We start from the raw sequence: 27490 nt of genomic DNA, 5'->3' as shown, positions 1-27490 counted from the left end.
TGTACAGGGTCAGCCATAGTAGTATGATAGGTGTTGTTTTACAGGGTCAGTCAGTAGTATGATAGGTGTTGTTTTACAGGCTCAGTCATAGTAGTATGATAGGTGTTGTTTTACGGGGTCAGTCATAGTAGTATGATAGGTGTTGTTTTACAGGGTCAGTCATAGTAGTATGATAGGTGTTGTTGTACAGGGTCAGTCATAGTAGTATGATAGGTGTTGTTTTACAGGGTCAGTCATAGTAGTATGATAGGTGTTGTTTTACAGGGTCAGTCATAGTAGTATGATAGGTGTTGTTTTACAGGGTCAGTCATAGTAGTATGATAGGTGTTGTTTTACAGGGTCAGCCATAGTAGTATGATAGGTGCAGTTTTACAGGGTCAGTCATAGTAGTATGATAGGTGTTGTTTTACAGGGCCAGCCATAGTAGTATGATAGGTGTTGTTTTACAGGGTCAGTCATAGTAGTATGATAGGTGTTGTTTTACAGGGTCAGTCATAGTAGTATGATAGGTGTTGTTATACAGGGTCAGCCATAGTAGTATGATAGGTGTTGTTTTACAGGGTCAGTCATAGTAGTATGATAGGTGTTGTTTTACAGGGTCAGTCATAGTAGTATGATAGGTGTTGTTTTACAGGGTCAGTCATAGTAGTATGATAGGTGTTGTTGTACAGGGTCAGTCATAGTAGTATGATAGGTGTTGTTTTACAGGGTCAGTCATAGTAGTATGATAGGTGTTGTTTTACAGGGTCAGCCATAGTAGTATGATAGGTGCAGTTTTACAGGGTCAGTCATAGTAGTATGATAGGTGTTGTTTTACAGGGTCAGTCATAGTAGTATGATAGGTGTTGTTTTACAGGGTCAGTCATAGTAGTATGATAGGTGTTGTTTTACAGGGTCAGCCATAGTAGTATGATAGGTGCAGTTTTACAGGGTCAGTCATAGTAGTATGATAGGTGTTGTTTTACAGGGTCAGTCATAGTAGTATGATAGGTGCAGTGAAGTGTGTTGTTTTACAGGGGCAGTCATAGTAGTATGATAGGTGCAGTTTTACAGGGTCAGTCATAGTAGTATGATAGGTGTTGTTTTACAGGGTCAGTCATAGTAGTATGATAGGTGCAGTGAAATGTGTTGTTTTACAGGGTCAGTCATAGTAGTATGATAGGTGTTGTACAGGGTCAGCCATAGTAGTATGATAGGTGTTGTTTTACAGGGTCAGCCATAGTAGTATGATAGGTGTTGTTTTACAGGGTCAGCCATAGTAGTATGATAGGTGTTGTACAGGGTCAGCCATAGTAGTATGATAGGTGTTGTACAGGGTCAGCCATAGTAGTATGATAGGTGTTGTTTTACAGGGTCAGCCATAGTAGTATGACAGGTGCAGTGTAATGTGTTGTTTTACAGGGTCAGCCATAGTAGTATGATAGGTGTTGTTTTACAGGGTCAGTCATAGTAGTATGATAGGTGTTGTTTTACAGGGTCAGCCATAGTAGTATGATATGTGTTGTTGTACAGGGTCAGTCATAGTAGTATGATAGGTGTTGTTTTACAGGGTCAGTCATAGTAGTATGATAGGTGTTGTTTTACAGGGTCAGTCATAGTAGTATGATAGGTGTTGTTTTACAGGGTCAGTCATAGTAGTATGATAGGTGTTGTTTTACAGGGTCAGTCATAGTAGTATGATAGGTGTTGTTTTACAGGGTCAGTCATAGTAGTATGATAGGTGTTGTTGTACAGGGTCAGTCATAGTAGTATGATAGGTGTTGTTTTACAGGGTCAGTCATAGTAGTATGATAGGTGTTGTTTTACAGGGTCAGCCATAGTAGTATGATAGGTGCAGTTTTACAGGGTCAGTCATAGTAGTATGATAGGTGTTGTTTTACAGGGTCAGTCATAGTAGTATGATAGGTGTTGTTTTACAGGGTCAGTCATAGTAGTATGATAGGTGTTGTTTTACAGGGTCAGCCATAGTAGTATGATAGGTGCAGTTTTACAGGGTCAGTCATAGTAGTATGATAGGTGTTGTTTTACAGGGTCAGTCATAGTAGTATGATAGGTGCAGTGAAGTGTGTTGTTTTACAGGGGCAGTCATAGTAGTATGATAGGTGCAGTTTTACAGGGTCAGTCATAGTAGTATGATAGGTGTTGTTTTACAGGGTCAGTCATAGTAGTATGATAGGTGCAGTGAAATGTGTTGTTTTACAGGGTCAGTCATAGTAGTATGATAGGTGTTGTACAGGGTCAGCCATAGTAGTATGATAGGTGTTGTACAGGGTCAGCCATAGTAGTATGATAGGTGTTGTTTTACAGGGTCAGCCATAGTAGTATGATAGGTGTTGTACAGGGTCAGCCATAGTAGTATGATAGGTGTTGTTTTACAGGGTCAGTCATAGTAGTATGATAGGTGTTGTTTTACAGGGTCAGTCATAGTAGTATGATAGGTGTTGTTTTACAGGGTCAGTCATAGTAGTATGATAGGTGTTGTATTACAGGGTCAGTCATAGTAGTATGATAGGTGTTGTTGTACAGGGTCAGTCATAGTAGTATGATAGGTGTTGTTTTACAGGGTCAGCCATAGTAGTATGATAGGTGTTGTACAGGGTCAGCCATAGTAGTATGATAGGTGTTGTACAGGGTCAGTCATAGTAGTATGATAGGTGTTGTTTTACAGGGTCAGCCATAGTAGTATGATAGGTGTTGTACAGGGTCAGTCATAGTAGTATGATAGGTGTTGTTTTACAGGGTCAGCCATAGTAGTATGATAGGTGCAGTGAAGTGTGTTGTTTTACAGGGTCAGTCATAGTAGTATGGCACCCCTGAAGCAAATGAGGGTTTCGTGTCGAGGACAAGGGCACATCAACAGATTTTTTCCACCTTGTCCGCTCAGGTATTTGAACCAGCGACCCTTTAGGTTACTGGCCCAACTGCTAGGCTACCTGCCGCCCTTCACGAGTTGTCTAAGTAACATAGCTATCATGCTTTCAGAGAGAGCGAGGCTACCTGCCGCCCTTCACGAGTTGTCTAAGTAACATAGCTATCATGCTTTCAGAGAGAGCGAGGCTACCTGCCGCCCTTCACGAGTTGTCTAAGTAACATAGCTATCATGCTTTCAGAGAGAGCGAGGCTACCTGCCGCCCTTCACGAGTTGTCTAAGTAACATAGCTATCATGCTTTCAGAGAGAGCGAGGCTACCTGCCGCCCTTCACGAGTTGTCTAAGTAACATAGCTATCATGCTTTCAGAGAGAGCGAGGCTACCTGCCGCCCTTCACGAGTTGTCTAAGTAACATAGCTATCATGCTTTCAGGCTATCCTTTGGGTAATGATTTACCACAAGCCAACATTGTCTCCATCATTTTTTTCCATTGGTCATTTTCAATAAATATTCCAACAAAATGCCCTTTTCGTAACCCCGTAATGTTCTATAACGGTGTGAGAAAATGTCCCGTTATCTGCAGAGGGACAGGTGAGGTACACACACACACACACACACACACACACAGTGGACCAGTGGTTCCTGTATAAAAGACCCCGCTGTGTGCCTCACTCCATCACGCTGAAAACATGAACTGTCTGCTGCTCCTCTCCTGCCTTGCCTTCGCCGGCGTAGCCTACGGTGAGAAAATGTCCATGTGTATGCCAATGTCTGCCTTGTAGGATACCTCTTGTAGGATACCTCTTGTAGGATACCTCTTGTAGGATACCTTGTTACGATACCTTGTAGGATACCTTGTAGGATACCTTGTAGGATACCTCTTGTAGGATACCTCTTGTAGGATACCTCTTGTAGGATACCTCTTGTAGGATACCTCTTGTAGGATACCTCTTGTAGGATACCTTGTAGGATACCTTATAGGATACCTTGTAGGATGCCTTGTAGGATATCTTGTAGGATGCCTTGTAGGATATCTTGTAGGATGCCTTGTAGGATACCGTGTAGGATACCTCTTGTAGGATACCTCGTAGGATACCTCTTGTAGGATACCTTGTAGGATACCTTGTAGGATGTATTGTAGGATACCTTTTAGGATTCCTCAATAACATTTCAAGTGGTACTACAATAGGCAGCAATGTATTTATATTCTGTATAGACGTATTTCAGAAACTGTCACTGTTAGAATCTCTGTTAGAGCAGCCAAACCTGACCCCTGACCCATAATCTCTGTCTTTAGGCTGTGGAACCCCCGCCATCCAGCCTGTGGTGTCTGGTTACTCCCGCATCGTCAACGGTGAAGAGGCTGTGCCCGGCTCCTGGCCCTGGCAGGTGTCCCTCCAGGACTACACTGGATTCCACTTCTGCGGCGGCTCTCTGATCAACGAGAACTGGGTTGTGACTGCTGCCCACTGCAGCGTGAAGTGAGTGCTGGCTGCTGAGCCATTACCTTCATAAGTGTAGCAACATGCTAACTAGCTAAAAACTAGCTAAAATCTAACTAATGTTCATACTAACTAGCTAAAAGCTAGCTATTGCTAACTAGCTAAAAGCTAGCTAATGCTAACTAACTAAAAACTAGCTATAAACTAGATAATGCTAATGCTAATTAGCTCAAAGCCGGCTAGCATATTGCTAAAGTAGCTAAATGATGTTAATTTTGTGAAACTATTTCAGGACCTCTCACCGTGTGATCCTGGGAGAGCACGATCGCTCGTCCAACGCTGAGAACATCCAGACCATCAAGGTTGGCCAGGTAAACAACCACAGACACAACACAAACAACTATTACTACAACTTCTAACATCTAGACTTTTATTTTGAAGTAAAGATAAAGATCAGTAAAAAGTTCCACCTTTTGAAGTCACATCAACTCAAACGATAATGATCTGCTCAGTGAATTAACATTCAATCTAAAATCTCAAACGTTGTGTCCTTCCTTACTAGGTCTTCAAGCACCCCAATTACAACGGCTTCACCATCAACAACGACATCACCCTGATCAAGCTGGCCACCCCCGCCCTCTTGGGAACCCGTGTGTCCCCCGTGTGCGTTGCTGAGACCAACGATGACTTCCCCGGTGGGATGACGTGTGTGACCTCCGGCTGGGGTCTGACCCGCTACAACGGTAACCAATCACGACAGCTTTTCTAGGTCTCATTGTAAAGTCTGACAAACTTTGGTTTCGTTTTTTTGACTAGCGGTATGTTCGGTATAGTTGAAAGATTCCATTTCAGTTGGCTCAATCAATTTGAAAGATTCCATTTCAGTTGGCTCAATCAATTTGAAAGATTCCATTTCAGTTGGCTCAATCTATTTGAAAGATTCCATTTCAGTTGGCTCAATCTATTTGAAAAAAATGACGTTTCAGTGTAGTCCTGAGTTGCTAGTAGTCTAATAAATGTGAGAAAGATGGTGATTGGCTAATCGGTTTTTAAGTGTTACCTGACCCTTGGTGTCCTCTGGTTCCAGCTGCTGACACCCCTGCCCTGCTGCAGCAGGCTGCTCTTCCCCTGCTGACCAAGGCTCAGTGCCAGAAGTTCTGGGGCTCCAAAATCAGCGACCTTATGATCTGCGCTGGAGCCGATGGCGCCTCTTCCTGCATGGTAAGTAAACACAAACCATAGGGTTGGAACATTCCGGTCAACTGCCAAAACATTGCCAGGGTTTTCAGACTTCCTAGATTTTTGCAAGCGTACACAAACCATATGGCACCCTGACGCACTGTTACCATGACACTGAACCTTCCACCATCTGACTAATGGAAGTTCAATCTGAACTTTTACAGTTATTTACACTTTAGCTTAAACAGTCATTGCATCAACAAAAGCTCGGTGTTTCCTTAGTTCTTAACTTTTTTTGGAAACAGCCGAGCACAAACTCTGAACATAAAAATAAATCCCTAGAGAGAGAGACTAACTCTTTTTGTGTTCCTGCAGGGTGACTCTGGTGGCCCCCTGGTCTGTGAGAAGGCTGGTGCCTGGACCCTGGTTGGTATTGTGTCCTGGGGCAGTGGAACCTGCACCACCACTATGCCCGGAGTGTACGCCCGCGTCACCGAGCTCCGCTCTTACATCGACCAGACCATCGCCTCCAACTAAGTTTTCAGCTTCATCTCAATAATAAAATAAAAGTTGTTTCTAGTAACGTATTTGTTCCTTGATGTTTCTTGAAACGTGGGGTTTTTGATAGTTAATGCAGCAATCAGTAGTAAACAGAATAACAAAGCGTTCTCTCTGCCATTGTTCTGGTAAAAAGCGGGGGGGGGTGGTGCTTGAGAAATGTAACCACTCTCAAATTCAAAGATAGAGCTCCGAATGCAAGGACTGACCATCCATGATATCAACATTATAGTTTTAACCATGTTTTGAGGCTATACAGGACTGACCATCCATGATATCAACATTATAGTTTTAACCATGTTTTGAGGCTATACAGGACTGACCATCCATGATATCAACATTATAGTTATAACCATGTTTTGAGGCTAAACAGTGTTTGTTTACATTTACTTTGTTTAGAAATATTGGTGTAAAACAAGCTTATATTTTGGGTTCCCGTGGAATGTGACAGTTGAATTAAGATCATGAGGCATTTATACGTTTTATTCTTTAAGAATCAATGGATATATATCTGTCACGACTTCCGCCGAAGTTGGCTCCCCTACCTGTTCGGGCGGTGCTCGGCTGTCGTCGTCACCGTCCTACTAGCCGCCACCGATCCCTTTTTAGTAAAGAGCACTATACCCCAGTGGAACTCTCTCTGCGTCTGATTCCTGCACCCACCTAGTCCCGCGTGACAATATCATTAATTTATAAATCCCAAAAAATGTATTTAACCTCTCTGGGATATGTGGGACGGTAGCGTCCCTCCTGGCCAACATCCAGTGAAAATGCAGAGCGCCAAATTCAAATAAATTACTATAAAAATTTAACTTTCATGAAATCACACATTCAATATACCAAATGAAAGCTACACTTGTTGTGAATCCAGCCAATGTGTCAGATTTCAAAAATGCTTTACGGCGAAAGCAAACAATGCTATTATCTGAGGATAGCACCCCAGCTAACAATCACAGACCATCATATTTCAACCCTCCCGGCTTGACACAAAACGCAGAAATAAATATATAATTCATTCCTTACTTTTGACGATCTTCTTCTGTTGGCACTCCAACATGTCCCATAAAAATCACAAATGGTCCTTTTGTTCGATTAATTCCATCGATATATATCCAAAATGTCAATTTATTTGGCGTGTTTGATCCAGAAAAACATCGGTTCCAACTTGCACAACGTGACTACAAATTATCTCAAAAGTTACCTGTAAGCTTTGTCCAAACATGTCAAACTACTTTTGTAATACAACTTTTGGTATTTTTTAACGTAAATAATCGATAAAATTGAAGATGGGATGATCTGTGTTCAATACCGGAGGAAAACAATATATAGCATGCTTTCTGGTCACGCGCCACTAACAAACAGTACACTTCACTGGAGCCTCATTCTGAACATGGCTACTTCTTCATTTCTCAAAGGAAAAACCTCAACCAATTTCTAAAGACTGTTGACATCCAGTGGAAGCGATAGGAACTGCAGGAAGGTCCCTTAGAAATATGGATTCCCAATGAAAACACATTGAAAAGAGTGACCTCAAAAAATAAAAAATCTGAATGGTTTGTCCTCGGGGTTTTGCCTGACAAATAAGTTATGTTATAGTCACAGACATGATTCAAACAGTTTTAGAGTGTTTTCTATCCAATACTAATAATAATATGCATATATTAGCATCTGGGACTGAGTAGGAGGCAGTTTACTCTGGGCATGCTTTTCATCCAAACGTGAAAATGCTGCCCCCTATCCTAGAGAAGGCAACTGCCCCTTTAAGTTGAGAAGATCTTAAAATACAGGAGACTCTCACTGACATCAAACTAATTTTCAACCCAACCAAAACACAGTACATGATCTTCTCAAGCAAAAAATGAACAACTGTCTCCAGCCGAACACCCCCCCTCCCCATCGCTAAAAACAGCCCCATTGAACAAGAACCACAACACCGTAACCTGGGCATACGGCCTGATGGATCCCTTCACGTCAGCGTAACCATCCTTCACTATATTATACCATCACTATATTATACCATCATTATAATATACCATAACTATATATTACCATCAATATATTACATCATCATTATATTCCACAGCCTGTGGTGTCTGGTTACGCCCATATCGTGAACGGGAGGAGCCTGTGGTGTCTGGTAACGTCCGCATCGTCAACGGGGAGCCATAGTAGTATGATAGGTGTTGTTTTACAGGGTCAGCCATAATAGTATGATAGGTGTTGTTTTACAGGGTCAGTCATAGTAGTATGATAGGTGTTGTTTTACAGGGCCAGCCATAGTAGTATGATAGGTGTTGTTTTACAGGGTCAGTCATAGTAGTATGATAGGTGTTGTTTTACAGGGTCAGTCATAGTAGTATGATAGGTGTTGTTTTACAGGGTCAGCCATAGTAGTATGATAGGTGTTGTTTTAAAGGGTCAGTCATAGTAGTATGATAGGTGTTGTTTTACAGGGTCAGTCATAGTAGTATGACAGGTGCAGTGTAATGTGTTGTTTTACAGGGTCAGTCATAGTAGTATGATAGGTGTTGTTTTACAGAAACAGTCATAGTGGTATGATAGGTGTTGTTTTACAGGGTCAGCCATAGTAGTATGATAGGTGTTGTTTTACAGGGTCAGTCATAGTAGTATGATAGGTGTTGTTTTACAGGGTCAGTCATAGTAGTATGATAGGTGTTGTTTTACAGGGTCAGCCATAGTAGTATGATAGGTGTTGTTTTACAGGGTCAGTCATAGTAGTATGATAGGTGTTGTTTTACAGGGTCAGTCATAGTAGTATGATAGGTGTTGTTTTACAGGGTCAGTCATAGTAGTATGATAGGTGTTGTTTTACAGGGTCAGTCATAGTAGTATGATAGGTGTTGTTTTACAGGGTCAGTCATAGTAGTATGATAGGTGTTGTTTTACAGGGTCAGTCATAGTAGTATGATAGGTGTTGTTGTACAGGGTCAGTCATAGTAGTATGATAGGTGTTGTTTTACAGGGTCAGTCATAGTAGTATGATAGGTGTTGTTTTACAGGGTCAGTCATAGTAGTATGATAGGTGTTGTTTTACAGGGTCAGCCATAGTAGTATGACAGGTGCAGTGTAATGTGTTGTTTTACAGGGTCAGCCATAGTAGTATGATAGGTGTTGTTTTACAGGGTCAGTCATAGTAGTATGATAGGTGTTGTTTTACAGGGTCAGCCATAGTAGTATGATATGTGTTGTTGTACAGGGTCAGTCATAGTAGTATGATAGGTGTTGTTTTACAGGGTCAGTCATAGTAGTATGATAGGTGTTGTTTTACAGGGTCAGTCATAGTAGTATGATAGGTGTTGTTTTACAGGGTCAGCCATAGTAGTATGATAGGTGTTGTTTTACAGGGTCAGTCATAGTAGTATGATAGGTGTTGTTTTACAGGGTCAGTCATAGTAGTATGATAGGTGCAGTGAAATGTGTTGTTTTACAGGGTCAGTCATAGTAGTATGATAGGTGTTGTTTTACAGGGTCAGTCATAGTAGTATGATAGGTGTTGTACAGGGTCAGCCATAGTAGTATGATAGGTGTTGTTTTACAGGGTCAGCCATAGTAGTATGATAGGTGTTGTTGTACAGGGTCAGCCATAGTAGTATGATAGGTGTTGTTTTATAGGGTCAGTCACAGTAGTATGATAGGTGTTGTACAGGGTCAGCCATAGTAGTATGATAGGTGATGTACAGGGTCAGCCATAGTAGTATGATAGGTGTTGTTTTACAGGGTCAGCCATAGTAGTATGATAGGTGTTGTTTTATAGGGTCAGTCACAGTAGTATGATAGGTGTTGTACAGGGTCAGCCATAGTAGTATGATAGGTGTTGTTTTACAGGGTCAGTCATAGTAGTATGATAGGTGCAGTGTAATGTGTTGTTTTACAGGGTCAGCCATAGTAGTATGATAGGTGTTGTACAGGGTCAGCCATAGTAGTATGATAGGTGTTGTACAGGGTCAGTCATAGTAGTATGATAGGTGTTGTTTTACAGGGTCAGTCATAGTAGTATGATAGGTGTTGTACAGGGTCAGCCATAGTAGTATGATAGGTGTTGTTTTACAGGGTCAGTCATAGTAGTATGATAGGTGCAGTGTAATGTGTTGTTTTACAGGGTCAGCCATAGTAGTATGATAGGTGTTGTACAGGGTCAGCCATAGTAGTATGATAGGTGTTGTTTTACAGGGTCAGTCATAGTAGTATGATAGGTGCAGTGTAATGTGTTGTTTTACAGGGTCAGCCATAGTAGTATGATAGGTGTTGTTTTACAGGGTCAGCCATAGTAGTATGATAGGTGTTGTTTTACAGGGTCAGTCATAGTAGTATGACAGGTGCAGTGTAATGTGTTGTTGTACAGGGTCAGTCATAGTAGTATGATAGGTGTTGTTTTACAGGGTCAGCCATAGTAGTATGATAGGTGTTGTTTTACAGCAGGGGTGTCAAACTCATTCCACGGAGGGCCTAGTGTCTGCAGGTTTTTGGTTTTTCCTTTCAATAAAGCCCTAGACAACCAGGTGTGGGGAGTTCCTAACTAATTAGTGATGTTAATTCATCAATCAAGTACAAGGGAGGAGCGAAAACCCGCAGACACTCGGCCCCCCGTGGAATGAGTTTGACACCTGTGTTTTACAGGGTCAGTCATAGTAGTATGATAGGTGTTGTTTTACAGGGTCAGTCATAGTAGTATGATAGGTGTTGTTTTACAGGGTCAGTCATAGTAGTATGATAGGTGTTGTTGTTCAGGGTCAGCCATAGTAGTATGATAGGTGTTGTTTTACAGGGTCAGTCATAGTAGTATGATAGGTGTTGTTGTACAGGGTCAGTCATAGTAGTATGATAGGTGTTGTTTTACAGGGTCAGCCATAGTAGTATGATAGGTGTTGTTTTACAGGGTCAGCCATAGTAGTATGATAGGTGTTGTTTTATAGGGTCAGTCACAGTAGTATGATAGGTGCAGTGTAATGTGTTGTTGTACAGGGTCAGTCATAGTAGTATGATAGGTGTTGTTTTACAGGGTCAGTCATAGTAGTATGATAGGTGTTGTTTTACAGGGTCAGCCATAGTAGTATGATAGGTGTTGTACAGGGTCAGCCATAGTAGTATGATAGGTGTTGTTTTACAGGGTCAGCCATAGTAGTATGATAGGTGCAGTGAAGTGTGTTGTTTTACAGGGTCAGTCATAGTAGTATGGCACCCCTGAAGCAAATGAGGGTTTCGTGTCGAGGACAAGGGCACATCAACAGATTTTTTCCACCTTGTCCGCTCAGGTATTTGAACCAGCGACCCTTTAGGTTACTGGCCCAACTGCTAGGCTACCTGCCGCCCTTCACGAGTTGTCTAAGTAACATAGCTATCATGCTTTCAGAGAGAGCGAGGCTACCTGCCGCCCTTCACGAGTTGTCTAAGTAACATAGCTATCATGCTTTCAGAGAGAGCGAGGCTATCCTTTGGGTAATGATTTACCACAAGCCAACATTGTCTCCATCATTTTTTTCCATTGGTCATTTTCAAGAAATATTCCAACAAAATGCCCTTTTCGTAACCCCGTAATGTTCTATAACGATGTGAGAAAAGGTCCCCTGTTATCTGCAGAGGGACAGGTGAGGTACACACACACACACACACACACACACACACACACACACACACACACACACACACACACACACACACACACACACACACACACACACACACACACAGTGGACCAGTGGTTCCTGTATAAAAGACCCCGCTGTGTGCCTCACTCCATCACGCTGAAAACATGAACTGTCTGCTGCTCCTCTCCTGCCTTGCCTTCGCCGGCGCAGCCTACGGTGAGAAAATGTCCATGTGTATGCCAATGTCTGCCTTGTAGGATACCTCTTGTAGGATACCTCTTGTAGGATACCTCTTGTAGGATACCTCTTGTAGGATACCTCTTGTAGGATACCTCTTGTAGGATACCTCTTGTCGGATACCTCTTGTCGGATACCTTGTAGGATACCTTGTAGGATGGCCTCAATAACATTTCAAGTGGTACTACAATAGGCAGCAATGTATTTATATTCTGTATAGACGTAATTCAGAAACTGTCACTGTTAGAATCTCTGTTAGAGCAGCCAAACCTGACCCCTGACCCATAATCTCTGTCTTTAGGCTGTGGCACCCCCGCCATCCAGCCTGTGGTGTCTGGTTACTCCCGCATCGTTAACGGTGAGGAGGCTGTGCCCGGCTCCTGGCCCTGGCAGGTGTCCCTCCAAGACTACACTGGATTCCACTTCTGCGGCGGCTCTCTGATCAACGAGAACTGGGTTGTGACTGCTGCCCACTGCAGCGTGAAGTGAGTGCTGGCTGCTGAGCCATAACCTTCATAAATGTAGCAAAATGCTAACTAGCTAAAGACTAGCTAAAATCTAGCTAATGCTCATACTAACTAGCTAAAAGCTAGCTATTGCTAACTAGCTAAAAGCTGGCTAATGCTAACTAACTAAAAACTAGCTATAAGCTAGATAATGCTAATGCTAATTAGCTCAAAGCCGGCTAGCATATTGCTAAAGTAGCTAAATTATGTTTATTTTGTGAAACTATTTCAGGACCTCTCACCGTGTGATCCTGGGAGAGCACGATCGCTCGTCCAACGCTGAGAACATCCAGACCATCAATGTTGGCCAGGTAAACAACCACACACACACACACAACTATTACTACAACTTTTAACATCTAGACTTTTATTTTGAAGTAAAGATAAAGATCAGTAAAAAGTTCCACCTTTTGAAGTCACATCAACTCAAACGATAATGATCTGCTCAGTGGATTAACATTCAATCTAAATTCTCAAACGTTGTCGCCTTGTGTCCTTCCTTACTAGGTCTTCAAGCACCCCAAATACAACGGCTTCACCATCAACAACGACATCACCCTGATCAAGCTGGCCACCCCCGCCCTCTTGGGAACCCGTGTGTCCCCCGTGTGCGTTGCTGAGACCAACGATGACTTCCCCGGTGGGATGACGTGTGTGACCTCCGGCTGGGGTCTGACCCGCTACAACGGTAACCAATCACGACAGCTTTTCTAGGTCTCATTGTAAAGTCTGACAAACTTTGGTTTCGTTTTTTTGACTAGCGGTATGTTCGGTATAGTTGAAAGATTCCATTTCAGTTGGCTCAATCAATTTAAAAGATTCCATTTCAGTTGGCTCAATCTATTTGAAAGATTCCATTTCAGTTGGCTCAATCTATTAGAAAAAAATGACGTTTCAGTTGGGTTTCAGTGTAGTCCTGAGTTGCTAGTAGTCTAATAAATGTGAGAAAATGGTGATTGGCTAATCGGTTTTTAAGTGTTACCTGACCCTTGGTGTCCTCTGGTTCCAGCTGCTGACACCCCTGCCCTGCTGCAGCAGGCTGCTCTTCCCCTGCTGACCAAGGCTCAATGCCAGAAGTTCTGGGGCTCCAAAATCAGCGACCTTATGATCTGCGCTGGAGCCGATGGCGCCTCCTCCTGCATGGTAAGAAAACACAAACCATAGGGTTGGAACATTCCGGTCAACTGCCAAAACATTGCCAGGGTTTTCAGACTTCCTAGTTAGAAGAATCCCTGATTTTTGCAAGCGTACACAAACCATATGGCACCCTGACGCACTGTTACCATGACACTGAACCTTCCACCATCTGACTAATGGAAGTTCAATCTGAACTTTTACAGTTATTTACACTTTAGCTTAAACAGTCATTGCATCAACAAAAGCTCGGTGTTTCCTTAGTTCTTAACTTTTTTTGGAAACAGCCGAGCACAAACTCTGAACATAAAAATAAATCCCTAGAGAGAGAGACTAACTCTTTTTGTGTTCCTGCAGGGTGACTCTGGTGGCCCCCTGGTCTGTGAGAAGGCTGGTGCCTGGACCCTGGTTGGTATTGTGTCCTGGGGCAGTGGAACCTGCACCACCACTATGCCCGGAGTGTACGCCCGCGTCACCGAGCTCCGCTCTTACATCGACCAGACCATCGCCTCCAACTAAGTTTTCAGCTTCATCTCAATAATAAAATAAAAGTCGTTTCTAGTAACGTATTTGTTCCTTGGTGTTTCTTGAAACGTGGGGTTTTTGATAGTTAATGCAGCAATCAGTAGTAAACAGAATAACAAAGCGTTCTCTCCGCCATTGTTCTGGTAAAAAGCGGGGGGGTGGTGCTTGAGAAATGTAACCACTCTCAAATTCAAAGATAGAGCTCCGAATGCAAGGACTGACCATCCATGATATCAACATTATAGTTTTAACCATGTTTTGAGGCTATACAGGACTGACCATCCATGATATCAACATTATAGTTTTAACCATGTTATGAGGCTACACAGGACTGACCATCCATGATATCAACATTATAGTTTTAACCATGTTTTGAGGCTAAACAGTGTTTGTTTACATTTACTTTGTTTAGAAATATTGGCGTAAAACAAGCTTATATTTTGGGTTCCCATGGAGTGTAATAGTTGAACTAAGCTCATGAGGCATTTATATGTTTTATTCTTTAAGAATCAATGGATATATATCTGTCACGACCTCCGCCGAAGTTGGCTCCCCTACCTGTTCGGGCGGTGCTCGGCGGTCGTCGTCACCGTCCTACTAGCCGCCACCGATCCCTTTTTAGTAAAGAGCACTATACCCCAGTGGAACTCTCTCTGCGTCTGATTCCTGCACCCACCTAGTCCCGCGTGACAATATCATTAATTTATAAATCCCAAAAAATGTATTTAACCTCTCTGGGATATGTGGGACGGTAGCGTCCCTCCTGGCCAACATCCAGTGAAAATGCAGAGCGCCAAATTCAAATAAATTACTATAAAAATTTAACTTTCATGAAATCACACATTCAATATACCAAATGAAAGCTACACTTGTTGTGAATCCAGCCAACGTGTCAGATTTCAAAAATGCTTTACGGCGAAAGCAAACAATGCTATTATCTGAGGATAGCACCCCAGCTAACAATCACAGACCATCATATTTCAACCCTCCCGGCTTGACACAAAACGCAGAAATAAATATATAATTCATTCCTTACTTTTGACGATCTTCTTCTGTTGGCACTCCAACATGTCCCATAAAAATCACAAATGGTCCTTTTGTTCGATTAATTCCGTCGATATATATCCAAAATGTCAATTTATTTGGCGTGTTTGATCCAGAAAAACATCGGTTCCAACTTGCACAACGTGACTACAAATTATCTCAAAAGTTACCTGTAAGCTTTGTCCAAACATGTCAAACTACTTTTGTAATACAACTTTTGGTATTTTTTAACGTAAATAATCGATAAAATTGAAGATGGGATGATCTGTGTTCAATACCGGAGGAAAACAATATATAGCATGCTTTCTGGTCACGCGCCACTAACAAACAGTACACTTCACTGGAGCCTCATTCTGAACATGGCTACTTCTTCATTTCTCAAAGGAAAAACCTCAACCAATTTCTAAAGACTGTTGACATCCAGTGGAAGCGATAGGAACTGCAGGAAGGTCCCTTAGAAATATGGATTCCCAATGAAAACACATTGAAAAGAGTGACCTCAAAAAATAAAAAATCTGAATGGTTTGTCCTCGGGGTTTTGCCTGACAAATAAGTTATGTTATAGTCACAGACATGATTCAAACAGTTTTAGAGTGTTTTCTATCCAATACTAATAATAATATGCATATATTAGCATCTGGGACTGAGTAGGAGGCAGTTTACTCTGGGCATGCTTTTCATCCAAACGTGAAAATGCTGCCCCCTATCCTAGAGAAGGCAACTGCCCCTTTAAGTTGAGAAGATCTTAAAATACAGGAGACTCTCACTGACATCAAACTAATTTTCAACCCAACCAAAACACAGTACATGATCTTCTCAAGCAAAAAATGAACAACTGTCTCCAGCCGAACACCCCCCCTCCCCATCGCTAAAAACAGCCCCATTGAACAAGAACCACAACGCCGTAACCTGGGCATACGGCCTGATGGATCCCTTCACGTCAGCGTAACTATCCTTCACTATATTATACCATCATTATAATATACCATAACTATATATTACCATCAATATATTACATCATCATTATATTCCACAGCCTGTGGTGTCTGGTTACGCCCACATCGTGAACGGGAGGAGCCTGTGGTGTCTGGTTACGCCTGCATCGTCAACGGGGAGGAGCCTCTGGTGTCTGGTTACACCCACATTGTGAACAGGGAGGAGCCTGTGGTGTCTGGTTACGCCCACATCGTCAACGAGGAGGAGCCCGTGGTGTCTGGTTACGCCCACAACGAAGAGGAACCTGTGGTGTCTGGTTACGCCCACATCGTCAACGATGAGGAGCCCGTGGTGTCTGGTTACGCCCCCATCGTCAACGATGAGGAGCCTGTGGTGTCTGGTTACGCCCACATCGTCAACGATGAGGAGCCTGTGGTGTCTGGTTACGCCCACATCGTCAACGATGAGCAGCCCGTGGTGTCTGGTTACGCCCATATCGTCAACGATGAGCAGCCTGTGGTGTCTGGTTACGCCCACATCGTCAACGATGAGGAGCCTGTGGTGTCTGGTTACGCCCACATCGTCAACGAGGAGGAGCCCATGGTGTCTGGTTACGCCCACATCGTCAACGATGAGGAGGCTGTGGTGTCTGGTTACGCCCACATCGTCAACGATGAGGAGCCTGTGGTGTCTGGTTACGCCCACATCGTCAACGATGACCAGCCTCTGGTGTCTGGTTACGCCCACATTGTGAACAGGGAGGAGCCTGTGGTGTCTGGTTACGCCCACATCGTCAACGAGGAGGAGCCTGTGGTGTCTGGTTACGCCCACATCGTCAACGATGAGGAGCCTGTGGTGTCTGGTTACGCCCACATCGTCAACGATGAGGAGCCTGTGGTGTCTGGTTACGCCCACATCGTCAACGATGAGGAGGCTGTGGTGTCTGGTTACGCCCACATCGTCAACGATGAGCAGCCTGTGGTGTCTGGTTACGCCCACATCGTCAACGATGAGGAGGCTGTGGTGTCTGGTTACGCCCACATCGTCAACGATGAGGAGCCTGTGGTGTCTGGTTACGCCCACATCGTCAACGATGAGGAGGCTGTGGTGTCTGGTTACGCCCACATCGTCAACGAGGAGGAGCCCATGGTGTCTGGTTACGCCCACATCGTCAACGATGAGGAGGCCGTGGTGTCTGGTTACGCCCACATCGTCAACGAGGAGGAGGCTGTGGTGTCTGGTTACGCCCACATCGTCAACGATGAGGAGGCCGTGGTGTCTGGTTACGCCCACATCGTCAACGATGAGGAGCCTGTGGTGTCTGGTTACGCCTACATCGTCAACGGGGAGGAGGCTGTGGTGTCTGGTTACGCCTGCATCGTCAACGGGGAGGAGCCTCTGGTGTCTGGTTACGCCCACATCGTCAACGATGAGGAGGCTGTGGTGTCTGGTTACGCCCACATCGTCAACGAGGAGGAGCCTGTTCCCGGCTCCTGGCTCTGGCAGGTGTCCCTCCAGGACTACACTGGATTCCACTTCTGCGGCGGCTCTCTGATCAACAATGGGTTGTGACTGCTGCCCACTGCAGCATGAAGTCAGCCTTGTATTGAACACAACAATGGCAACACTCTCAATGCCAACACCTATTTTACACTCTCTATTCCCCGTGGGCAAAGCGGTTTGAAATGACATCATTACAACGGGTTTACAATAAGATATTGATGGTGTGTGGTTGTAATGACGTCAATTGAAGTGGGTTTTTGCCTGCTGGGTTGAAAGCATGAAATCGGAGTCTCATCCCATCCCTTTTTTTTGTTGTGACTATAATTGTTTGTTGCAGAACTTCTCACCGTGTGATCCTGGGAGATCCGTGGCTCCAACCCCAAGACATCCAGAAAATTGTGTGGGGAAGGGCTACTAAATGGTGGAGACAGGCTACTAAATGGTGGGGACAGGCTACTAAATGGTGGGGACAGGCTACTAAATGGTGGAGACAGGCTACTAATTGGTGGAGACAGGCTACTAAATGGTGGAGACAGGCTACTAAATGGTGGAGACAGGCTACTAAATGGTGGGGACAGGCTACTAAATGGTGGATACAGGCTACTAAATGGTGGAGACAGGCTACTAAATGGTGGGGACAGGCTACTAAATGGTGGAGACAGGCTACTAAATGGTGGAGACAGGTTACTAAATGGTGGAGACAGGCTACTAAATGGTGGAGACAGGCTACTAAATGGTGGAGACAGGCTACTAAATGGTGGGGACAGGCTACTAAATGGTGGAGACAGGCTACTAAATGGTGGGGACAGGCTACTAAATGGTGGAGACAGGCTACTAAATGGTGGAGACAGGCTACTAAATGGTGGAGACAGGCTACTAAATGGTGGAGACAGGCTACTAAATGGTGGAGACAGGCTACTAAATGGTGGAGACAGGCTACTAAATGGTGGAGACAGGCTACTAAATGTAATAAATACAAACACAACATTTTGAAGTGAAGTTAGTATCCTGGGTGCCAGTATGTTCCTGTTCTCTTACCAACTATTCATCTCTTATCGTCATGTCAAAACATGCTTGGTGACAAGATAGCAACAATACACTACATGACCAAATGTACGTGGACACCTGCTCATCGAAGATGGGCATTAATATGGAGGTGGTTCCTCCCTTTGCTGCTATAACAGCCTCCTCTCTTCTGTGAGGGCTTTCCACTAGATGTTGGAACATCGCTGCGGGGACTTGCTTCCATTCAGCCACAAGCATTAGTGAGGTCAGGCACTGATGTTGGGCGATTAGGCCTGGCTCGCAGTCGGTGTTCCAGCCCTAGGACCATGCCTCAGGACTACCTGGCATGATGACTCCTTGCTGTCCCCAGTCCACCTGGCCGTGCTGCTGCTCCATTTTCAACTGTTCTGCCTGCGGCTATGGAACCCTGACCTGTTCACCGGACGTGCTACCTGTCCCAGACCTGCTGTTTTCAACTCTCTAGAGACCGCAGGAGCGGTAGAGATACTCTGAATGATCGGCTATGAAAATTTACTCCTGAGGTGCTGACTTGCTGCACCCTCGACAACTACTGTGATTATTATTATTTGACCATGCTGGTCATTTATGAACATTTGAACATCTTGGCCATGTTCTGTTATAATCTCCACCCGGCTACACCCCCACCCCCTCCCCCTCCCCTGCTGACCAAGGCTCCGTGCCAGACTGATTGGTGCCAGACCATAGCACACAGACATGACTCCATTAATCAACTAATTATGGTCCGCAGTTAAAAGATACAATTAGTTGAATCAGGTGTGTTAGCACCAGCGACTAGGGCCAGGGGAAATGACGTGACACCAATCAGGCCCCTGAGGACTGATGTCATCCCTGAGATAAATCCACCCATGGGATGCTCGTCTAAAAACTGTAACTAAATTAACGGGGATATTTTTGTGTTCCTGCAGAGTGACTCTAGTGACCCTCTGGTCTGTGAGAAGGCTGGTGCCTGGACCCTGGTTGGTATTGTGTCCTGGGGCAGTGGAACCTGCACCACCACTATGCCTGGAGTGCACGCCCGCGTCACCGAGCTCCCAACTTGAGGAGGCAGCGTAGCCTAGTGGTTAGAGCGTTGGACTAGTAACCAAAAGGTTGCAAGATCAAATCCCCGAGCTGACAAGGTACAAATCTGTCGTTCTGCCCCTGAACAAGGCAGTTAACCCACTGTTCCTAGGCCGTCATTGAAAATAAGAATTTGTTCTTAACTGACTTGCCTAGTAAAATAAAATAAATAAACTAAGGTTGGCATAAATGTTGAACCATGGCTGCTATGTAATACCAGCCTCTTCCTGCATGGTGAGCCAATCATTCACAAGTCCGTTTACTTCCTATTTCATATTGAATAGAGATCTAAAACTGAAATCAACTTCCTGTGTTTTGTTCCTCTTTGATGCTATCTAGATTTGTTAAAGGTCCAATGCAGCTGTTATTATACCAGTATCAAATCATTTCTGGGTCGCATTTAAGTAACTTATTGTAATAGATTTCCGTTTGAAAAAAATTGCCAAAAATGGCTTTTTAGCAAAAAACGAAACATTTCTCAAACAATAATTTTTCTAGGACCGACTGGGAGTAATCTGAGTGGGGAGGGGAAAAGTGAAAACTAGCTGTTATTGGCAGAGAGGTTTGGAACTCTTTATTATTGGTCTATTAACCAATTTACCGCAAGGTGATGTCATCATGGAAAGCCGGAAACTCCCGCCCATACAAACCTGCTGATTAGAAAGTCCTGTGTAGATTGTATTTTCAACCAGCAACTATCAGGAAATAACATTGATAAACAAATGTCACACTTGTACAGTGTTAGTTTCATCAGCTGTTGTACAGTGTTAGTTTCATCAGCTGTTGTACAGTGTTAGTTTCATCAGCTGTTGTACAGTGTTAGTTTCATCAGCTGTTGTACAGTGTGATATAAAACACAGGAATAACAGAATGTTGACTGTACTGGGCCTTTATGTCTTTGAACTATTTTTTTTTAAGCCTATAAAATGTCACCTATAGTTAGAGTTAGACCAACTTTTCTTCACAAAACCTCTTCAGGGTGAAATAATGACCTCATCCGGCCTCAAAGATCCCACAGACGGATAAAGGAACAGACACAAATCGTCCCTCTCAACCTCCGAAGACTGTTGGATCAGTGTTCCACCACTGATTCTCAGCTTTTATTTTTTATTTAACTAGGCGAGTCAGTTAAGAACAAATAGTTATTTACAAATATAGGACAAAACGCACATAACGACAAGAGAGATACCATAACACTACACAAAGAGAGAGCTAAGATGACAACACAGCCTGGCAGCAACACATGACAACAACATGGTAGCAACACAACATGACAACAACATGGTAGCAACACAACATGACAACAACATGGTAGCAACACAACATGACAACAACATGGTAGCAACACAACATGACAACAACATGGTAGCAACACAACATGACAACAACATGGTAGCAACACAACATGACAACAACACAACATGACAACAACATGGTAGCAACACAACATGACAACAACATGGTAGCAACACAACATGGTAGCAACACAACATGACAACAACATGGTAGCAACACAACATGGTAGCAACACAACATGACAACAACATGGTAGCAACACAGCATGGTAGCAACACAACATGGTAGCAACACAACATGACAACAACATGGTAGCAACACAACATGACAACAACATGGTAGCAACACAACATGGTAGCAACACAACATGACAACAACATGGTAGCAACACAACATGGCAGCAGCACAACATGGTAGCAACACAACATGACAACAACATGGTAGCAACACAACATGGTAGCAGCACAACATGACAACAACACAACATGACAACAACACAACATGACAACAACATGGTAGCAACACAACATGGTAGCAACACAACATGACAACAACATGGTAGCAACACAACATGACAACAACATGGTAGCAACACAACATGACAACAACACAACATGACAACAACACAACATGACAACAACACAACATGACAACAACACAACATGACAACAACATGGTAGCAACACAGCATGGTAGCAACATGGTAGCAACACAACATGACAACAACATGGTAGCAACACAACATGACAACAACATGGTAGCAACACAACATGACAACAACATGGTAGCAACACAACATGGCAACAACATGGTAGCAACACAACATGACAACAACATGGTAGCAACACAACATGACATGACAACACAACATGGTAGCAACACAACATGACAACAACATGGTAGCAACACAACATGACAACAACATGGTAGCAACACAACACGACAACAACATGGTAGCAACACAACATGACAACAACATGGTAGAAACACACCATGACAACAACATGGTAGCAACACAACATGACAACAACATGGTAGCAGCACAACATGACAACAACATGGTAGCGGGACAACATGGTAGCAACACAACATGACAACAACATGGTAGCAACACAACATGGCAGCAGCACAACATGACAACAACATGGTAGCAACACAACATGACAACAACATGGTAGCAACACAACATGACAACAACATGGTAGCAACACAACATGACAACAACATGGTAGCAACACAACATGACAACAACATGGTTTGCGTTGTCAACCAAACACAATTCAATATTACTTCAGTAATATAGTAAATCGCCTTAAATTTAAGGCCCAATCTGACAAACGAATTTAACAGTATTTTTTTTAAACCTTAAAATGAGTTGCACGTCCACGTCACACATTTTGAGGTTAGCCTACCGTAACTATAATAGTCCTGTTAGAAAGTATGTGTGTTCAAGGTAGCAGGAGATCATCACAACTGACTACAATCATCTGTGCAGAATTAAATTTAAAAAACAGCATTGATCAAATTCCTATGTACTTTTGAATGTAATCTCAACTGCAATCCAGGTCATTAGGTTGTGCTATTAGACCAAGCACAGCGTTAACACATTCAATCTGTTGTATATAAACACTAAAATATCTGACATTGTGTTCCCATGGCAACGTTGTTCTGCTTTTAAATGGTTGAAAGGGCAGTGATAACACATTGGGAATTCAACAAACTTCTGGCTGTTTTTGTTGTTGTTGTTGAGTGTGTGAATAAAAGGTCGAAATCTCATTGATCAATAGACTCTGAAGGGTTAAAACAACTAAGACTTCTGATGGTCAATGAGTTTTAACAAGTTCCCCTCCAGAGCATCATGAATATGTTGTGGCGTTTAAGGAACATTAATTCTCCAAATCAGATAGGATATTCTCCTCGGCCATGAGCGTTCCAGCGCCCCTAACAGACCATGACAAAGGTCTTCTGTTGTTGTTCTGCAGCCTTTTCCTGACTGAGGACTAGCAGAGACAGACAGGTATGACTGAGGACTAGTGGAGACTGACAGGTATGACTGAGGACTAGCAGAGACAGACAGGTATGACTGAGGACTAGCAGAGACAGACAGGTATGACTGAGGACTAGCAGAGACAGACATGTATGACTGAGGACTAGCAGAGACAGACAGGTATGACTGAGGACTAGCAGAGACAGACAGGTATGACTGAGGACTAGCAGAGACAGACAGGTATGACTGAGGACTAGCAGAGACAGACATGTATGACTGAGGACTAGCAGAGACAGACAGGTATGACTGAGGACTAGCAGAGACTGACAGGTATGACTGAGGACTAGCAGAGACAGACAGGTATGACTGAGGACTAGCAGAGACAGACAGGTGTGACTGAGGACTAGCAGAGACAGACAGGTGTGACTGAGGACTAGCAGAGACAGACATGTATGACTGAGGACTAGTAGAGACAGACAGGTATGACTGAGGACTAGCAGAGACTGACAGGTATGACTGAGGACTAGTAGAGACAGACAGGTGTGACTGAGGACTAGCAGAGACAGACATGTATGACTGAGGACTAGCAGAGACAGACAGGTATGACTGAGGACTAGCAGAGACAGACAGGTATGACTGAGGACTAGTGGAGACAGACAGGTATGACTGAGGACTAGCAGAGACTGACAGGTATGACTGAGGACTAGCAGATACAGACATGTATGACTGAGGACTAGTAGAGACAGACAGGTATGACTGAGGACTAGCAGAGACTGACAGGTATGACTGAGGACTAGTAGAGACAGACAGGTATGACTGAGGACTAGCAGAGACAGACAGGTATGACTGAGGACTAGCAGAGACAGACATGTATGACTGAGGACTAGCAGAGACAGACAGTATGACTGAGGACTAGCAGATACAGACAGGTATGACTGAGGACTAGCAGAGACAGACAGGTATGACTGAGGACTAGCAGAGACTGACAGGTATGACTGAGGACTAGCAGAGACAGACAGGTATGACTGAGGACTAGCAGAGACAGACAGGTATGACTGAGGACTAGCAGAGACAGACAGGTATGACTGAGGACTAGCAGAGACAGACAGTATGACTGAGGACTAGCAGAGACAGACAGGTATGACTGAGGACTAGTGGAGACAGACAGGTATGACTGAGGACTAGCAGAGACAGACAGTATGCTGACCCAGAGCCAGTTGCTGACCCAGAGCCAGTTGCTGACCCAGAGCTAGTTACTGACCCAGAGCCAGTTACTGACCCAGAGCCAGTTGCTGACCCAGAGCCAGTTGCTGACCCAGGGCCAGTTGCTGACCCAGAGCCAGTTGCTGACCCAGAGCCAGTTACTGACCCAGAGCCAGTTACTGACCCAGAGCCAGTTACTAAACCCAGAGCCAGTTACTGACCCAGAGCCAGTTACTGACCCAGAGCCAGTTGCTGACCCAGAGCCAGTTAGTGACCCAGAGCCAGTTAGTGACCCAGAGCTAGTTACTGACCCAGAGCCAGTTACTGACCCAGAGCCAGTTACTGACCCAGAGCCAGTTACTGACCCAGAGCCAGTTACTGACCCAGAGCCAGTTGCTGACCCAGAGCTAGTTACTGACCCAGAGCCAGTTACTGACCCAGAGCCAGTTACTAAACCCAGAGCCAGTTGCTGACCCAGAGCCAGTTGCTGACCCAGAGCCAGTTGCTGACCCAGAGCCAGTTAGTGACCCAGAGCTAGTTGCTGACCCAGAGCCAGTTGCTGACCCAGAGCCAGTTGCTGACCCAGAGCCAGTTAGTGACACAGAGCTAGTTGCTGACCCAGAGCCAGTTGCTGACCCAGAGCCAGTTAGTGCATTCATCTTACTACAGACCCTGGTTCCATTCCAGGCTGTATCACAGTGGTCTATGGCACTGCATCTCAGTGCTAGAGGCGTCACTACAGACCCTGGTTCCATTCCGGGCTGTATCCCAACCAGCTGGGATCGGGAGTCCCATAGGTCTGGCCGTGGTAGGCCGTCATTGTAAAATAAGAATTTGTTCTAAACTGACTTGCCTAGTTAAATAAAAAATAAAAAAACTGAGGCCAAATATTGTCTTCCCATAAACCACCTGGGTTCAAATACTATTTTAAATCATTGAGCTTGTCAGGCTTAATGGACATCAGAATAGTTACAAAAAAAGGCAAACCCTGTCCAATTAACACTACATGCCGGCTAGATTAAACGCTCAAAGGTATTTGACAGATATCAAATCATGTTTGAACCCAGGTCCTATTGAGAAGAAGATGTTTGATGTGTTTATTAGTGGTGTAGTGAGGCGGTCAGCTGGTGGCCTACAAAGCCCAGGGAGACACGAAGCATAAAGACTGCCTTGTTGACTCACCACATCAGACCTTGGTGTCATGTGAAGAGAACCAGTAGGGATAGGCTAGGGAAATACCCAGAGTCATTGTCTCAGGGTGTTAGAGAATACCCAGAGTCATTGTCTCAGGGTGTTAGAGAATACCCAGAGTGGTTGTCTCAGGGTGTTTGAGAATACCCAGACTGGTTGTCTCAGGGTGTTAGAGAATACCCAGAGTGGTTGTCTCAGGGTGTTAGAGAATACCCAGAGTGGTTGTCTCAGGGTAATAGAGAATACCCAGAGTGGTTGTCTCAGGGTGGTAGAGAATACCCAGAGTGGTTGTCTCAGGGTGTTAGAGAATACCCAGAGTGGTTGTCTCAGGGTGTTAGAGAATACCCAGAGTGGTTGTCTCAGGGTGTTAGAGAATACCCAGAGTGGTTGTCTCAGGGTGTTAGAGAATACCCAGAGTGGTTGTCTCAGGGTGTTAGAGAATACCCAGAGTGGTTCTCAGGGTGTTAGAGAATACCCAGAGTGGTTGTCTCAGGGTGTTAGAGAATACCCAGAGTGGTTGTCTCAGGGTAAGAATACCCAGAGTGGTTGTCTCAGGGTGTTAGAGAATACCCAGAGTGGTTGTCTCAGGGTGTTAGAGTATACCCAGAGTGGTTGTCTCAGGGTGTTAGAGAATACCCAGAGTGGTTGTCTCAGGGTGTTAGAGAATACCCAGAGTGGTTGTCTCAGGGTGTTAGAGAATACCCAGAGTGGTTGTCTCAGGGTGTTAGAGAATACCCAGAGTGGTTGTCTCAGGGTTTTTGAGAATACCCAGAGTGGTTCTCAGGGTGTTAGAGAATACCCAGAGTGGTTGTCTCAGGGTGTTAGAGAATACCCAGAGTGGTTGTCTCAGGGTAAGAATCCCCAGAGTGGTTGTCTCGGGGTGTTAGAGAATACCCAGAGTGGTTGTCTCAGGGTGTTAGAGAATACCCAGAGTGGTTGTCTCAGGGTGTTAGAGAATACCCAGAGTGGTTGTCTCAGGGTGTTAGAGAATACCCAGAGTGGTTCTCAGGGTGTTAGAGAATACCCAGAGTGGTTGTCTCAGGGTGTTAGAGAATACCCAGAGTGGTTGTCTCAGGGTAAGAATCCCCAGAGTGGTTGTCTCGGGGTGTTAGAGAATACCCAGAGTGGTTGTCTCAGGGTGTTAGAGAATACCCAGAGTGGTTGTCTCAGGGTGTTAGAGAATACCCAGAGTGGTTGTCTCAGGGTGTTAGAGAATACCCAGAGTGGTTGTCTCAGGGTGTTAGAGAATACCCAGAGTGGTTGTCTCAGGGTGTTAGAGAATACCCAGAGTGGTTGTCTCAGGGTAATAGAGAATACCCAGAGTGGTTGTCTCAGGGTGGTAGAGAATACCCAGAGTGGTTGTCTCAGGGTGTTAGAGAATACCCAGAGTGGTTGTCTCAGGGTGTTAGAGAATACCCAGAGTGGTTGTCTCAGGGTGTTAGAGAATACCCAGAGTGGTTGTCTCAGGGTGTTAGAGAATACCCAGAGTGGTTGTCTCAGGGTGTTAGAGAATACCCAGAGTGGTTCTCAGGGTGTTAGAGAATACCCAGAGTGGTTGTCTCAGGGTGTTAGAGAATACCCAGAGTGGTTGTCTCAGGGTAAGAATACCCAGAGTGGTTGTCTCAGGGTGTTAGAGAATACCCAGAGTGGTTGTCTCAGGGTGTTAGAGTATACCCAGAGTGGTTGTCTCAGGGTGTTAGAGAATACCCAGAGTGGTTGTCTCAGGGTGTTAGAGAATACCCAGAGTGGTTGTCTCAGGGTGTTAGAGAATACCCAGAGTGGTTGTCTCAGGGTGTTAGAGAATACCCAGAGTGGTTGTCTCAGGGTTTTTGAGAATACCCAGAGTGGTTCTCAGGGTGTTAGAGAATACCCAGAGTGGTTGTCTCAGGGTGTTAGAGAATACCCAGAGTGGTTGTCTCAGGGTAAGAATCCCCAGAGTGGTTGTCTCGGGGTGTTAGAGAATACCCAGAGTGGTTGTCTCAGGGTGTTAGAGAATACCCAGAGTGGTTGTCTCAGGGTGTTAGAGAATACCCAGAGTGGTTGTCTCAGGGTGTTAGAGAATACCCAGAGTGGTTGTCTCAGGGTGTTAGAGAATACCCAGAGTGGTTGTCTCAGGGTGTTAGAGAATACCCAGAGTGGTTGTCTCAGGGTAATAGAGAATACCCAG

General features: G+C 44.3%; 2 protein-coding genes across 2 annotated transcripts; both read left to right on the top strand.

Moving 5' to 3' along the window:
• Window positions 1–3526: 3526 nt before the first annotated feature.
• Window positions 3527–6078, top strand: LOC120038020 (chymotrypsin A-like). The gene is made up of 6 exons (XM_038983963.1): window positions 3527–3611; window positions 4168–4351; window positions 4605–4683; window positions 4875–5055; window positions 5400–5533; window positions 5867–6078. Exons 1-6 carry the CDS (start codon window positions 3560–3562, stop codon window positions 6026–6028), a joined length of 792 nt encoding a protein of 263 aa, XP_038839891.1. The 5' UTR covers window positions 3527–3559; the 3' UTR covers window positions 6029–6078.
• A 5717-nt stretch (window positions 6079–11795) lies between these two features.
• On the top strand, window positions 11796–14101 carry LOC120038018 (chymotrypsin A-like). The gene is made up of 6 exons (XM_038983960.1): window positions 11796–11871; window positions 12194–12377; window positions 12631–12709; window positions 12906–13086; window positions 13408–13541; window positions 13890–14101. Exons 1-6 carry the CDS (start codon window positions 11820–11822, stop codon window positions 14049–14051), a joined length of 792 nt encoding a protein of 263 aa, XP_038839888.1. The 5' UTR covers window positions 11796–11819; the 3' UTR covers window positions 14052–14101.
• The last annotated feature ends 13389 nt before the right edge of the window (window positions 14102–27490 follow it).

Source organism: Salvelinus namaycush, unplaced genomic scaffold (genome assembly GCF_016432855.1).
Source record: "Salvelinus namaycush isolate Seneca unplaced genomic scaffold, SaNama_1.0 Scaffold2038, whole genome shotgun sequence".
NCBI classification, from domain to species: domain Eukaryota; kingdom Metazoa; phylum Chordata; class Actinopteri; order Salmoniformes; family Salmonidae; genus Salvelinus; species Salvelinus namaycush.
The sequence above is the reverse complement of the archived record's forward strand: the minus strand, read 5'-3'. Positions and strand labels throughout refer to the sequence as shown.

Coding starts and splice junctions, on each gene's coding strand:
- LOC120038020 (XM_038983963.1), top strand. CDS start 3,560: ATGAACTGTCTGCTGCTCCTCTCCTGCCTTGCCTTCGCCGGCGTAGCC. Junction 3,612..4,167: donor CTTCGCCGGCGTAGCCTACG/GTGAGAAAATGT, acceptor CTCTGTCTTTAG/GCTGTGGAACCCCCGCCATC. Junction 4,684..4,874: donor AGACCATCAAGGTTGGCCAG/GTAAACAACCAC, acceptor CTTCCTTACTAG/GTCTTCAAGCACCCCAATTA.
- LOC120038018 (XM_038983960.1), top strand. CDS start 11,820: ATGAACTGTCTGCTGCTCCTCTCCTGCCTTGCCTTCGCCGGCGCAGCC. Junction 13,087..13,407: donor GGGTCTGACCCGCTACAACG/GTAACCAATCAC, acceptor CTCTGGTTCCAG/CTGCTGACACCCCTGCCCTG. Junction 13,542..13,889: donor ATGGCGCCTCCTCCTGCATG/GTAAGAAAACAC, acceptor GTGTTCCTGCAG/GGTGACTCTGGTGGCCCCCT.